The sequence below is a fragment of the Triticum dicoccoides genome, chromosome 2B (assembly GCF_002162155.2).
Source record: "Triticum dicoccoides isolate Atlit2015 ecotype Zavitan chromosome 2B, WEW_v2.0, whole genome shotgun sequence".
Lineage (NCBI taxonomy): Eukaryota > Viridiplantae > Streptophyta > Magnoliopsida > Poales > Poaceae > Triticum > Triticum dicoccoides.
Window position 1 is genome coordinate 21,958,412 of NC_041383.1, and position 15,781 is coordinate 21,974,192.

The 15,781-nt window shown below is 46.8% G+C and overlaps 3 protein-coding genes across 4 annotated transcripts; 2 read left to right on the top strand and 1 right to left on the bottom strand.

Moving 5' to 3' along the window:
* Positions 1–53: 53 nt before the first annotated feature.
* LOC119360272 (transcription factor E2FB-like) lies at positions 54–2,074 on the top strand. Its single transcript, XM_037625982.1, has 8 exons — positions 54–119; positions 1,004–1,056; positions 1,139–1,189; positions 1,267–1,315; positions 1,397–1,462; positions 1,540–1,634; positions 1,707–1,926; positions 2,009–2,074. The coding sequence occupies exons 1-8, from the start codon at positions 54–56 to the stop codon at positions 2,072–2,074; spliced, it is 666 nt and encodes a 221-aa protein (XP_037481879.1).
* A 1,637-nt stretch (positions 2,075–3,711) lies between these two features.
* On the bottom strand, positions 3,712–7,344 carry LOC119360273 (G-type lectin S-receptor-like serine/threonine-protein kinase At1g11300). Its single transcript, XM_037625983.1, has 7 exons — positions 6,000–7,344; positions 5,785–5,883; positions 4,980–5,155; positions 4,687–4,894; positions 4,374–4,611; positions 4,131–4,281; positions 3,712–4,014 (listed from the first exon to the last, which is right to left on the bottom strand). Exons 1-7 carry the CDS (start codon positions 7,342–7,344, stop codon positions 3,712–3,714), a joined length of 2,520 nt encoding a protein of 839 aa, XP_037481880.1.
* Positions 7,345–8,619: 1,275 nt separating this feature from the next.
* Positions 8,620–11,061, top strand: LOC119361839. 2 transcript variants are annotated; one of them, XM_037626990.1, is made up of 2 exons: positions 8,620–9,938; positions 10,361–11,061. In XM_037626990.1, exons 1-2 carry the CDS (start codon positions 8,706–8,708, stop codon positions 10,652–10,654), a joined length of 1,527 nt encoding a protein of 508 aa, XP_037482887.1. In that variant the 5' UTR covers positions 8,620–8,705; the 3' UTR covers positions 10,655–11,061. The 2 variants fall into 2 exon arrangements, with proteins under 2 accessions (XP_037482887.1, XP_037482888.1); XM_037626991.1 differs by having other exon boundaries at positions 8,620–9,926.
* The last annotated feature ends 4,720 nt before the right edge of the window (positions 11,062–15,781 follow it).

Here is a 15,781-nt window from a genome sequence, read left to right on the forward strand (position 1 = left end):
CCAATGCCCCGCTAGCCAGCCCCCTCCCACCCGACCCGATCGCCGGGGCGGCCATGGATCTTATACAACAGCAAGAGACAAACAAACAGCTAGAACTATACGCTGAAGAGCAGCAACAGGCAACCACCCTATAATAAAAGATACACTGGGGACTGGGCAACTACGTAGGCCAAGCATTCTATTGCTCTCCATGGATCCTCACATCCTCCACAGCTCCCTTCTCCAGGGATGGCAAAGATAACGTCCTGGGCCATTCTCTTTTCGCTACTGAACATGTGTTTGTTCCATTATTTCCAAAGCAGCCACAAAGCACCCACATTGTCTTGCTAATTATGCCCGAACGGCTTGTAGCACCGTTTGTTGGTTGGAGACTGGTTTTTTAGAACCCGGGTGCCTCTTATCACTACCGCTGGTCCAGAATCTTGCGCATAGAGATCTACGCCCCGCTCTGTAGAAATGGAATTCATTAGCACATCCGGGGCTTCACTAAGCGTGTGATGGTGGGCAGCATACTCACTGTTCATCGATGGAGGAAAAAGGGCCTGACTGCTACGTCCTATCACACATGACTACATGCACGCAATACAGATTTTCTGTTTGACTCAGACACACAAATAGTTTAGTGGATGCAACACGCCCACTGTCTTGTAAACATATTAAAGTTCTAGGAAATATCCAAGTCATTATGAATATATCGAACATAACCAGAGGAATAAAGCACATATCAGAATTCCATTAATCTATCTTAAGCACACTTCGTTTGACTGAGGGCTTTCTGCCTTTCTCAAAGTTCACAGTATTGTCTGCAAAATGGAATGTTTTCGAGAGAAGGTAATTGGAAAAACGATTCATTCCTTTGCTTTCTTTCAGATCCCTTTTTTTTTCCTGATGAAACAAAATGCAAATTAGCAGAGGCCCATCTTCTGACAGCAAGCAAGTCGACCTGAACATTAGCATTATTGTCCTAAACTTTTGTATAAAGTTTCATTTGATTATATTACAGGAGGAACTGGACTCATCACATGATAAAGAAAGCAGGTTGGATGAGGAAATACGGTAAGTTCCTTCTTTTTCACCGAAACAACAAAAATACCTGATCGCTGCTCTCTTTTTTGACGAATAGTTACTGATTCTGCAGAGAAGTACAAGAGAAACTGCTGGCGCTCAAACTAAATAAGGACAAAAAAAAGTAAGATTGTCATCTCTTATGTTCACAAATGATATTTGTTGCTACAATCAACCGAGTCCTTATGTATTTCTGTTTAGGTGGTTGTATCTTTCCAAGGAAGATATTTGTAAGATTCCTCACTTACAGGTAAGAAAGTTCCTTGCTTCATGTCTGTTTCTTCTTCCTGTAATCACAAAGGCATTTCAACAACTGCCCCACTGATTGCAGGGATCCACTCTTATTGCAATAAATGCTCCTCACGGAACCTGTGTTGAGGCTCCAGATCCTAATGCGGTAAGCAACCTGACCTTTCAGCTATGTGGTTATAGCTGATCGATCTTTCTTGTTGTTGATACTACTTCGTTTACCAGGATATGGACATCTGCAAGGACCTGGAATCTCAAGAAAAGCATTACCAGCTTCTCTTGAGAAGTTCAATGGGTCCCATTGATTGCTTTTTGATAAGGTAAACTGCCGCAAACCGCTTATTGTAGAACTCACACTCAATAGTACTAACGGAGCTGCTATTTTCTGCCAGTGACCATCAGGGGGTATCCGACCCAGAACAGGTGGCACAAGACAATTTGGATCATGCATCCACAGCTGGAGGTTCAGATGCTCCAAGGCCGGTGGATGATCATCCAAGTCAAGCTCCCGAAAAGGGAGAGGATGACACTGTCGGCAAGCATACATCGGAACCATCCAGTACACATGAACCGATGTCTGGCATTCTGAAAATCGTACTGCCAGATACTGATGTAAGAAATGCTATTAAAACGGCATCACAGACCAAACTAATTAAGGCTGCTCGATACTCACGGTTTTCCAATTTTTTTGCAGGTTGAGGCTGATTACTGGCTCGCATCTGACGTTGACGCTACCATGACTGAAACATGGGCCTCTTAGACTTGGTCCGCCACTACGTGGTGAAATAGCAATGACTCCACAATGCACATTCGCATTGGCGAAGGAACCGGAGCCTGGATCAGTAGGCCCACCTTCAGTGGGAGTCTTTCACTGGGTAACCGCAGATTTTCCATTCCCCCCGGCGCATGCTCTGTTCCGGACTTTCGGCTGACTGGGAAAGCAGAGAGAGTATACTGTAGGCAGTAGATGTTGTACATTGGCAGGGTGATTGTAGCTGGTACCTCCTCCTGGTACATCTATACATGGGATAGGCTCGGCAACTGGGCCATCCATTATACTGGCCTTTCCTTAAGAGGGACTGTGTGTGTGTGTATACCAAGATAGGAAGGCAACACAGTCCAGAGGAAGGCCAACATCCATCGGTCGGCGTGTGTTGTGTTGTTATCTGGTCTTCTCCCCCATTGGGGAGCGGCATCGGATGTATACCCTGACTGGCGACCTAGATTGCTGGTAGCTTATCAATAAAGGTCATTTCTTCATACTGATCGTTGGTTCAGCTGTGTTAGCCGATATGATTCATCATGAACCATTATCTTAAATTCTGTTCCAGCCTTTATTTCGGTCGCGGTGGGCTCCTGTGTAGCTCGTGTTGTACCGTTCATTGATGTGTGTTCCACCCGCGTCTCCTTGCCTGTATCCTTATCTTGATAAGGCATGCTCATGTGTAGCTCATGTTGCGCCGTTCATTGATGTGTGTTGCACCCGCGTCTCCTTGCCTGTATCCATATCTTGATAAGGCATCTTCTCGATGCCTACAGTCTGATCTATCATACTTGCAATATGTACAGGCTGTATTTGAGTTTTCATGTGGTGAGGTATCGGTATGCACAAGGGTACACCATGATCTTGGCCATTTCTCGAAGGATAGAAAATGACGAAGTACTAAGGCACACTTTAAAATATTCTGAATCAGCTTTAGCTATAAAACATTTCAGAAAGAGATCACCAATTGTCTCGTCACATTCGCAGAACTGGCAACTCTTGTGACCTCTCCGAAGATAACTCCATTCAAATCAGATCTAGCTATAAAAACCTTGAGTGTAAGAGGTAGTTTGACTTTCTAGAGAAAGTTGTGAGGAAATCCAAGAGTTGTCTCAACGAGCTTCCCATAAAAGGAAGAATCATTCTTTCTGAAACCATTTAGAGTCTGAACCTGACTAAATCACCTCGCAGAGTTGCTCCTCATGATTGGACTGAAATCCACCACATGGCCATTTTGACCACCCGCAGTTTCGACTTCGAAGCTGCGTATGAACGCATGCCCACTTCACCTCAGTCAACGTGCATTGTCTGTAATTTCGTCTGACCATCCTGTCATTTCTTTAGCAACTAAGCACAAAACCCACCGTAAGAAGGGTAGAGAAGAAGAACGCCACGTAATCACTTGTGTCCAATGTGAAATCACTTATTTCATGTTATCTTTAAGTATGGAATTTTGATGTTTTAAGTATCTTAATTACTATTTTTACTGAGACTGCTATCAGGGCCAAAATGGAATAAAAAACCCATTCAAAGATGATGACTTCTGAACAACACACAGTGCATGCCCAGTTTGTTGGGACATACATTCTTTCGGCAATGCTCGATACATCTGTCGAAACAAAAGAATTGTTATTTCAATGTCCCTCTATTTCGGTAAGAGTAAAACTGTTTCCGGAAGTCTGAATATCTTCTCTGATTTGCTCCATTTCAATGCGTCGTCGCGCGAAGTAGGCCGGGCGATTGGGGGCCGGAAGTGTGTTGCTTCCATTCTCTAGGACGAACACAACATTTGACATGAGCGGCCTGTCATCTGGGTTCTCCTCGACACACAAGAGTGCCACATGGATGCAAAGCGCAACTTCATCTAGTGAACAAGCATCCATGATAGATGGGTCCGGCAACTCCTCTGCCCGCCCTTCTTTCCACATATTCCATGCCTGAAACAACCAAGAAGACATGTTGTTTTTCTTTTCGTTAGTAAAAATAAAAAAAGATTTCAAAACTAGGTCCACTTTTCTAAATGAAATGTGTGAGAAGTCCTGTGTGTACTTACATAGACTATGAGGCTAGGGAAACCCATGGTTTGACTATTGGAGTTCCTTCTAATACCAGTTACAACCTCTAATAGTAACACACCGAAGCTGTATACATCAGACTTGGTAGAGAAGAGGCCTTCCATTGCATACTCAAGAGCCATGTAGCCACTGCTTGATCAATTCAGTTGTAAGAGTTACTAAATTGAGAGTTATTTGAAAAAGAAGAAGTTAATATGATATTTCTTTCAGTGGATACTCACTAGGTCCCAACAACGCGTTGAGTATTTGCATTTTGTTGGTTATCGCCAAAGATCCTCGCCATACCAAAATCCGCTATCTTGGGTTTCATCTCTGCATCCAGCAAAACATTTCCAGCTTTTAGGTCTCTATGAATTATTGTCAGTCTTGAGTCTTGATGGAGATAAAGAAGCCCCCTTGCAATCCCTTTGATTATATTAAACCGAGTCAACCAATCCAGTAACAATTTTCTTGAGTCATCTGTAAATGAAAGGAATGTAATAATAATGTTTTGAGTTGTTATAGGATAGGATGGTGTGTTGCTAGAATATGTACCAAAAAGGGTAGCATCCAAGCTCTTGTTAGGCATATACTCATAAATCAATAACTTTTCATCTTGGTCCGCGCAACACCCGAGGAGTTGAACCAAGTTTCTATGTTGCAATTTGGCAATTAGAATGACTTCATTGCTGAATTCCTTTGTTCCTTGTTGAGAATCCCTACTAAGTCTTTTGATAGCAACTTCTTGACCACCTAACGTTCCCTAGATAATGGTAAAACCATAAATGTATGAACCAATAAATTATGTTGATATTACAATTATTGATATAGTTTTTTTAATGCGTTACCTTGTAAACATTGCCAAAGCCTCCATGTCCAATCTTACATGTTTCACAGAAGTTGTGAGTTGCTATGGCAATTTCCTCAAATCTTACAAATGGAAATTCATGATCATGGGGAGGGTTTCCTTCATGAAGTTCATCCAATGAATTTCTTTTGCGTTTTCTCCACTTTTCGCTCTTACCTGCTTCGACAACATTATAATCATTTTTCTTTGATGAATATATCATGAAAATAGAAATAATAATGAAATGTTCTTTTGGATCCTCGGAACCGCTGTTGTTTGCCTAATACACCCCTTATGAACTTACAAACCCAAAAAAAAATAACTCATGAGGCACTTCTGCCGCTGTAGAAAATGATAAACCTAACAATGTGGGGATTAACATATAAGATAAAGTTCACATGTTAGAAAAAACACATCCTTTCCCTAGAGTTCCCCTCTCACCCCTACCTCCTCAACCCCATAGCATGTGCACTGTGCACTCAATCAGGCTCACCTCTATCCTCGATACCTCGAATTCATAGCACGGTAACATGTCATCACTCTTAGTTTTATGAAGCTAGGCGATATCGCGCATGGTTTCCCTGGCATGTGGACTCCAATATTATGTGGTAGTAGACTGTTCATTTGTGATTACATCATTTGGGTAAAGAAAACTAAAGTGGTATAAGTGTTATTTGCTCTAGTTTTATGCGTCTAGAGGATTTCAAGATTTTGCAGTCCTATGGTGCAATACGTAGTAAATATGAATTGAAAGCTCACATGGAATATGTCATTTTTGAGGGGGAGGGGGAGGGGGATAAATGCACCTTTAAATTTTAACCATGCAAAGGTTATGCATAGAAGTACCAAAACAGTTGCTAAAACTGGCAGCGCAATCCTCGCTGCATTACTCTTTGTCCTTTTAACTGTTCAATACATCATAGCATAAACATGGCAAACAACAGAAGTAAAGTACTTCAGTAACAAACTAGTAAACGGAGATATTTTCTTTTGAAATTTAGTACATGGAAAGAATCGTTACCATGTGCCACATCTAGATCAGCAACTCGGAGATAGAGTGTGTTGCTGCCAATTTCCGCGCTAAACTTCCCCGTGTCAATCAACTCCCCGGCCCAAACCAAACATGTTGTCACGTTTCCTCCAGACCCACCGCTGCTCAGGTTAGCGTGCGCGTACGCCACACATGAGCAGTTACGGTTGCACTCTACTGCACACTCCGCGAACGTACTCTTGCCCCCGCCGACGAGTATGAACTTGTCGGGCGGCTTCATCCCTGTCAAAGCCAAGAAACCGTCGCTGCACCCGCTCAGCTGCTCCTTCCGTCGGCACCCCTTAGAGAACTTGCCACTTCTCCACTCCTCCTTGCTAGCCGGCTCGAATCCGTCGAGGCACTTGCACGTTGAGGCAGGTGTTGTCGTCTCATCGCAGTAGCCGTACGAGCCACAATAACCGTATAGGCTGCATCCAAGGGAGGGCCACTTCCCAAAGATTTCCCATGCCAACAACCTCTTGTTCCAGCTCTGGATTTGGTACTCGCCGGAGTAGGTCAGCACGTACCTAGTGTGCGGGGCGCCATCGGAGACGCTATATGTGACGTAGATCTCCTTGTTGTTGTCGACGACGGCCAGGTAGATGACGATCTCCGTGTTAGCATTTGCCTGTTGGTATCGGCCGTCGGTCATCACAAGGTACCCTGTCCATGGGGCGCTGCGCAACACCGGGCGCTTCCCGTCCCAGAGGAACATCTGGAGGAACGTGATGGGGTCGACTCCATAAGAGAAGCGGCCCGGCGAGGGGTCGCCTGGGCCCTTCCAGGATACAAAGCGCTCACCGCCATCACGCGTGTTGTACTTGAGCCCGAGCTTCATGCCAGGGAGGAATGTGTCAGTGTTGTGGTCAAAGCTCTGCCACAACATGGTGCCATTTGACGACCGGATAACAAGGTTGCCGGTGTTCAAAAGCACCGCCACAGGGGTAGACGAGCCCGGGGCAGCAGCCTTGTTAGCCGTCGTCCAGAGGACACGGCCGCTGCCATCGCCTTTAGAAAGAACAAGATTGGAGGTGTTGGTGAGTGAGAGCACTGGTGAAGAGGAAGAGTTGTTGATCACCGGGGTTTCTCGGTTAGCAACCCACACCACAGTGAGCTCTGGAATGTCGTTGTACCATATGCCAAGGTACAACTTGGCCAGAGTACTGGTGGAGTTGTTTGGGGAGAAGAAGCCCAAGGCGAAAGCACCGCCATCCGAGATGATGGTGCTGCCAGGGGAGAGCGGCTTGCCGGGGACAAGCCGGTCATCGGACACACCGAACGGCAGGAACAGGAGGATCAACACCGCGGCGCGGCAGGTGAGAGCCAGCCTATGCATCGATCAACCAGGCCACAAAACTGGTTTGCAAAGTGGGAGTAACTGAGTAAGTGTATATATACTTACACCCAATGAGCCTTGATCTACAAGCACAAAAAGAAAATCTTTGACGAAGATGAAGCACAGGCAGCATCCAGGCGTTTTCGTCCGTGGAAGAACCAGATGACTGAATAATGCTAGATCTTGAAATGCTAGCAGGTTGGTTCGGGAGCTGAGAGTGTATTGGAGCTTTGGAATTTACATTTCAGCTGTCCACGTCGGAGTTGGGATGCCACCGTCACTGCTGACTAGACAGACTAGTGACTGCTCAAACATTAAGCATTTGTGCTCATAAAATTTACCAGCTCCAGCGTGGTTGGATCCCTGTAGTAATTCTAGTTGTTGCATGGTCAGACCTAACACAAATGTACGACCAACGGACCAGCTAGGAGTTTCATACCGTGTTCGTGTGCAGACTGACCGCGTCACAAGTTACCAAGTTAACAACATACTTTTCATCCGGTTAGATGAAAAAACCAAGTTTCTATGCTGCGATTCGGCGATTACAACTATTTCATTCTCGGATTTCTCTGTTCCTTGTCGAGAATCCTTGCCTCTTGGCATCAACTTTTGACCACATATAATTCTCGGGAGAAATTCTAGATTCATGAACCACTCAACCCCGTTGCTATTAGATTGTTTTTCTTTGCGAGGACCGTTGATGTTGGAATTAGCAATAGAAAATTACCGAACTAGTTACCTTGTAAACCCAGAGATGTGCCGACACTTGTGATGCTTGCGCAATTACAATGACGATGAAAGGGTGACATGAGTGCATGACGGTTCAAAGGAGGGAACTTGGCTTGTTCTGGTTCAGTGGGAGAAAATGTGGCAAAATAGTACGTACTGTAGTGATCTAAAAAGTCTTATATTACTTTACAGAGAGAGTACTAACTAATGCAGATTTAGCTTTATGAATCTGAATTCAAATACACAGCCATAGTTTTTAGATGGAGCTTATTTAACGTGGTTGCAGTTCAATTTAATTCAAATACACAGACGCTACAAATTGTAAAGATGTTCTTGGGTGAATTGGTTCTCTCTAGCAAAGGATGGCGATCCTTCTAGAGGATTAGCGGTTGATTTCTTACAACCTTTTATTCCCCACTTTTGTAGTTTTTTCCTTTTCTTTTTATTGCACTTTGGCGTCTATTTGTAGTGAGCGATGGGGGTTGCTCATAGAAATAGTTGGAATAATTTTAAGGTTGGATATCAGAAATTGGGCCGGTCCACAGCCTTGGTCGCTCATCCGGGCTTGAAGCCTGCTCTTCACCTAACCCTAGCTCGCAATTTCTGGGAGCTCCCACCCACTGGAATCAGCCATGTCCTCCCACCCATCGCCGCCGCCGGCGAGACCCCCGCCGCCCGCTGGAACCACCATCAGCGCTCTCGGGGACGACATGCTCCGCGAGATCTTCGCCCGCCTCCCCGACCTCCCGAACCTCGCCCGCGCGGCCTTCGCCTGCCGCGCCTTCCTCGGCGCCGTCCGCTCGTCCCCCGCCTTCCGCTGCCGCTTCCGCTCGCTCCGCCCGCCGCCCCTCCTCGCGTTCTTCGTCGAGCCCGACATGGGCACGGTCCCGGTCTACCCCTCCCCCTGGCGCCCCTCCGACCCGGGCCTCGTCGCCGCCTTCCGCGACGGGGATTTCCTCCAGACCCGCCGCATGGACGGGCTTGCCTCCGGCGAACCTGGATGGGAGTTCGACTACAGCTTGCGCTGCGAGATCCGCATCGCGCACCGGAAGCAGCGAGCCAGCTGCAGCCCTCTCACGCAGGCGCTGTCCCTCTTCCCCGACAGGCAGATCATGATGGACGACAGCTACCTTGAGTTCCACACACTCTCCCACCAGGAGGATCAGGGGCTGCAGCGTGTGGTCTGCATCCGTCACGACCACCCATGGATTGGGGCGAGCGTCGCTGTCTTCTCATCGCACACCATGGAGTGGCAAATTTCCCCTTGGGTGGAAACATGGACCCTGACGCCGAAGGACGCCACCTACCTTAAGTCGGGTAAGGTGGTTGATGGATTCGTTTATTGGACATTTCCGAACGGGGACGGTATGCTCGTGCTCAATACCGCGACATCTCAGTTCCACCGAATGGATGTGCCGCAACCCTTGAAAGAAGCTTTGATGTTCAACCCTACATTTTTTGAGCTTGGTCAGACCAAGGATGGGAAGCTCTGTATTGTGCATAAGGGCATACATAACAAGGAATGCAAGCTTTTTGTTTGGTCGTGGGGAAAAGATGGTGATGGCGTGGAGAGATGGAAGCTGGACAAGTCGTTTCCATTGCGCATGATTATTGAGTTCATCAAGTGCTCAAAGCTAAATCATGCCCAAGTAACAATTGTGTCTGTCATTGATGGCTTTGTGTATCTCTCAGTTGACTGTCATGAGTATGCTGAATTTCAGAACTGTAGTAATTCTCCAGAGTGGTTCTTATCATTATGCCTGGAAACAGCAGAGCTGCATCAGCTCTTTGAGGGCCCGTATCGGAGTCATACTTGTGTCCGTCCCTATGTAATGCCGTGGCCTCCTTGTTTGGTACGTAGCAAGGTGAGCCCATGCTTATGCTTGAATCTCGTAAATTTCTTCCTACCTTTGTATGATGTTATGTTACCTTAGAGCACTGGAGTGTTGTAGTCTTGTTAAATCTATTGCCAACACTTAGTTTCAGATACATGACATGTCTGATTTGGTATCACCATTTGAGTATATTCACATTTTTACCACAAGGTGCTGTGCAGATTAAGCACAGGGTTATAAAGCTTTGTGCTGCTGATATTTGTGTTTGGAAATTTTGTGCACTAAAATGACTCAACGATAACCTGTAACCACCATTAGATGGCCATTGTGAACATTTTACTTCCCTTGCTTGTGTATATAAGATAAACGATTGGTCTGTATCATTAGAATCTATAGCCTAGCATAAACATTTGAATTGTCATGTACACTCATATCTTTTTTCATTTTGACAGGATGGTTCAGAAGCTGTGGGCAAAGGAGAACCTACTTCTATCCTTACCACAGCGTTGCAATCTTTCAAAGAAGCTTTGATTACTGATGATGAAGCAAATATTATTGTGACAAAGGCCTTTTTCTCTATTGGGGTTAAGAACAGGTCTCTCATCAGCAAAATTGCCACTTTGGATGCACGGCTGACAAATGCAAGAGATCATATCTTGAGGATGAGTGCTGACTCTGCTGAATGCAAGAGACCATGTCTTGACGATGATTGCTTCTTCTGCGTTCTATCACAAGCTTACAGTTAGATGGACTATGAAGTTAGAGTCAGCTGAACTTTACATTTCTGGGAGGATGCTTAATATTCAACAAGTTAGGTTTCGAATCCTACAGAATGAAGCAACCTATCCTATGGTGGGCAGTAATTTTGTTTAGGCATGCTGGTGCTTATGAATCGACAGCAGGGCTTGTCGATCTACAGCGGGTGATTGGATTTGTGGCGTTGACAACTGACAAGTAAAGAGCGGCTACACGGCTGTTTCCAGCCCTTTGAGGGTGGGTTAACTTGCCTATGCACTGTTAGTGTAAACCCTATCATGGTTATGTGAACAACGCTGCTATGTGTTGAATGATGGCTTCGTCTTTTGTGCAACTACATTTGAACCAGGAGATTGTATTGGTATGTTGTATTTTTCAAGTTTCACCTATAATAGATTTGCAGCGTACATGGGTGTCAATTTGTCCAACCTTTGGGTCCTAGAACTATTGCGTTGTTTAGATTACCAGGGTGCAGTTTAGTTGTCAGGACCCCGACTCAATGCCACATCGATCTAGCATGTAACACCTCATGTCACTTTGCGGCCTCACGCACGGTATTCCCACGGGTGTCGCCTTACCTTTGCCCGGGACCGTTTGCGCCTTTTGGCACACGTATATGACAGTGTCGCTAGCATCCATATGATAAGGAGTCCGGGCTAACATGGCTAGTCGTAAACCCAAAGCGGCACAGACTTACAGGGACAGGCATCCATGACCCAGCATCGAACGTGTCGGTCATCAGCGAGTGAATCCAGGCTGTAGCACTGGGCTAGCAGGACTCCGGTGAACCGGGCTGTAGCGGGCTAACAGGACTCCGGTATTCACCGCGTGACATTTCCCCGAAGGGACAGACACAGGAACGAAGAAGGACACATGCCGGCCAGCCTAAGTGTTCCGGAGCAGTAGCAAGCTACCATGGCTCGGTGGAAACACTAGGAGACATTTCCCCGTAAGAGAGGCTACTAAAGATAAACAACTAGATGGTCAGATCCCACACATACCAAGCATTTCAATAACATACACACAATATGCTCGATATGTGCAAATACAACATGGCATCACAACATGACTCTATGACTCAAGTAATCTATTCAATAGGCTCCGAGGAGCGAGATATTACAAACATGGGTCTCATGACCCAACATTCAGAGCATACAAATCAAAGCACAAACGGAAGCTATCATGTCTGAGTACAGACATCTATAAATGAAAAAGGCTGAGAAGCCTGACTATCTATCAGATCCTGCCGAGGGCACAAGATCGTAGCTGAGGTATCAGGCTAAACGTCGAAGTCCACGCGAAACTACTAGTGAGACCGAAGTCTCTCTGCAAAACATAAAATAGGCAAACGTGAGTACAAATGTACCCAGCAAGACTTACATCAGATCTATCTACACATGCATCATTATCAACAAAGGGATGGTGGGGTTTAACTGCAGCAAGCCAGCTTTGACTCGGTGGCTATCCTAAACTACGACTGCAAGCGACTCTTTTGAGGTGGCGCACACGAGTCCACATATTCACCATATCAATACACCACTATGGATCCGCTCCCGTCTCCCTACGAGAACGCCATCCATAGCACTCACGCTTATCTTGCGTATTTTAGAGTATCCACTTTCACTTGTCTATGAACTGATATAAGCAACCCAGAGGTCCTTTTCCGCGGACACGGCTATTCGAATAGATGATGATAACCCTGCAGGGGTGTACTTCTTCACACACGCTCTCACCACTTACCGCCGTTTACACGACATGTACTCGGCAACCTTCAAGCGGAAGCCCAACGTGGGTGTCGGCCACGGCCTACCTAAACACTCAAGTCTCTAGTCCAGGTTTATCGTCTATTCGGGTTCCATCCATGAGGAGATCCGGCCGGAGTTTCGCTCACAGCCCCAAACGATGTGTACAGGGTTCCGTGACACCAAACGGGTGCCCGGTTTACCCGGCCACGTGCCTACCGCATCACAGCCCACCCCTACGGTCAGCGCTGTCCACGGCCTCCAGCATACTACAAACACCAGAAACTACTTGCAACTCCTGGACAGAGGACAAGGGTGATTAAGAAGCCGAGAGGGTCCATTGGTTTCGGGCCCAATGCGTGGTAGTAGCTGAATCATGGATCACAAACACAGAACTCAGTTCCTGAGGACGGCTGCAATGAGACAACCCACCATGTACTCCTACATGGCCTCTCACCGCTACCTTTACCAAATCGTGTTCACACGCTTAGCTCACACACCGTAGGACATGTTCACACACCTCTGATTCATCCCCGATGAATCAGACCTGACTCAACTCTAAGCAGTAGCAGGCATGACAAACAAACATGAATGAGTAGGCACAACAGGGCTCAAACAACTCCTACTCATGCTAGTGGGTTTCATCTATTTACTGTGGAATGACAGGTCATGCAAAGGATAAAGGGGTTCAGCTACCGCAGCAAGTAACAGATGAATCGATGTTGTCCTAATGCAGTAAAAGAGAGCAGGAGCGAGAGAGTGGGATTTTATCGGAATGAACAAGGGGGTTTTGCTTGCCTGGCACTTCTGAAGATAACATTGAGTCTTCATCAGTGTCAACGATCACACCATCGGTATCACGTCTATCGAGAGGGGACAAATACCGGCGACACAGAAGGGAACACAATCAATGCAATGCACAATATGATGCATGATCATGACATGGCAAAATGAATATGTTTTGGGCTAATGCATCTAGCAACAAGTTAAATGGGGTTGGTTTGAATACAAGATTCAAATTCAAACTCCATATGTGATTATTTAAATGCCCGTTAATTGATTTGTGCTAAACAGCAGCTATAAGTTGTTCTAACATGCATGAAAATGGTACAGATGGATTCCTTGAATTTTTCTGATAATTTTTCATATATAATTTATTTAATTTGGAGCTACGGTTGAATTTCTATGAATTTTAGAAGTTTTAGGCATTTTCTGAATTTTCCTGATTAAATTAAATCCAGAAAGCATTACTGCGTCAGCATGACGTTGGCATGACGTCAGCAAGTCAACAGGGGCCGGCTCGGGTCAAACCTGACGTGTGGGGTCCACACGTCAGTGACACAGGGGCTAATCCCGCGTTGACCCGGGCTTTGACCCACTACGGGGCCCACTGTCAGTGGCTGTGGGGGGGTGTTTAGGCGTCATTAGTGCTAATTAGGCGTGCCACGTCGGCAGTCGCCGGAGTGTCGCCGGCGACGACCACGGCCGACAGCGGAGGTGCACCGTGCGCTCGCTACGGAGCACCATTTGACGTGCGGTTTGCTCCTACGGGTTCCTGGGAGGAAGGCGCATCTAAAGAGGTAAGTGACAACAGCTGGGGTGGCCGGAGCTGCCGGCGGCGAGCTCCTTTGCGGCTGCCGGAGTTCGGGCAATCTCGGGGTCGGGGTTAGGGAGCACGGCAGGAGGAGCTGGGGCGTGCTACGGACTCCTGAGATCACGGTGAGCACGACAGTGGCCTCGGATACGAGCTGGGGTGGCTGTGGCCACGGCCACGCCATGGCCGGCGGCGAGAGATTCTCGGGCAAAGTGGTGGGGCTAGCTAGAGAGGGAGGTGGGGCACGGGAAGAGGGGGAATCAGCACAGGGGCTCACAGCGGGTGCAGTGGTGGCCTCGGCGAGCTCGGGGAGGCACCGGAGCCGACGAATTTGACGAAGACGGCCGGCGGGTCCGAGGTAGAAGACGACGTCGATGGCGGCGATGCGGCACGTCCGGGGCCTCGTGGCTCGTTGAGGAGGTAGAGGGAGGACCCGCGGAGCTTCCTGGGGCGTCGGTGAGGCTAGGGGTGGCCGGTGGCCATGGGTACGGCGACGATGGCGGCGAGCTCCGCTCGGTGGTGTGCGCGGGAGGGAAGCAGAGGAGGGAACGGGGTCCAGGGGAAGAGAGGGAGGGCTGGACGGCTCCGGGCGGCTGCGTGGCGTCTCCACGCATGGATAGGCTCGAAGGGGGAGGCCTCCAGCGCGAAGCAGGAGGTGGCCGGCGCTCTTCGGGCGCGCGCCACGCCTCGCCTCTGCCTTCTGGCAGAGGAAGAAGAGGACAAGGGGGGGAAGGAGGTGGGCTGGGCCTGCGTGGGCTACACAGTGTTGGGCTGTGGGTGGCTGCCAGGTAAGGTCCAGGTAAGGTTTCTCTCCTCTCTTTTATAATTCTGTTCTGTTTTATCTTTTCTATTTTCTGCAATTTGTTTTTGATTTGATTTAAAATATCAAATCATTTTATAAAATCCTGGAAACAGTTATGGGTGTTTTCTGAATTATTTCAGTGACCCCTACAATTTTCCAACATTTATTTGAACATTTAAATTATTTATAGTATTTAAATGCCCAAAGTCAAATACAATATGATTTAATTCAAAATCCAAAAATGACCTAGGAATATAATCATCATTTTTGGCAGAGGTTTCCACCTTAACCAGAAATCATGAACTTTTCTTAGGAACCTTTTGGGTTTATTGAAAAGATTTTAATTCACCCTAGTTGAGTTGATTTAATGCTAGGGTTTGAACATCCCCATTTCAATTTTAGGCAAAATTTAAACATGATGCAAACATGAAGCTAGCCTAGAGCACTACCAGCAGCTAGGGATGTGACAACTCACCCCCACTAAACAAGAATCTCGTCTCGAGATTCAAGCGTAGGGTAGGGTGAAAAGGGGAACGCAAACTAGCACAATCTTCACGATCCAGGGTGCACTTCAAATGAACGTTGATTTGAACACCATTATTGTCTTGTCGTCTTGCTCTGAGAACTCCAGCTATCATGACAACGAGGGGAAAGGAAAGACCCTAAAAGAATTGTTCTTCTCGAAGGTCGAACAACTCAGGATTAACCCACGGAATGAGACATAGCAACATTTCTCGAGCTGAGAGACGAAGCACGCACCCATAGGAATGGAGTGAAATAGATGACGAAGGTTCACTAGGTAGACAACAATTTCATACCTAAGAAGGTGGTAAACGATTGTCAACGTAGCGAGGAGTTGAGTTGCCATGGTACCATAACGATACACCTTAGGGAAGGTGACTCGTAGAGATATCCCCTTAAGTGGCAAAAAGAATTACTTCTGATTCAGAGATCAATGAAATTCTTTAAACCAGCCTAA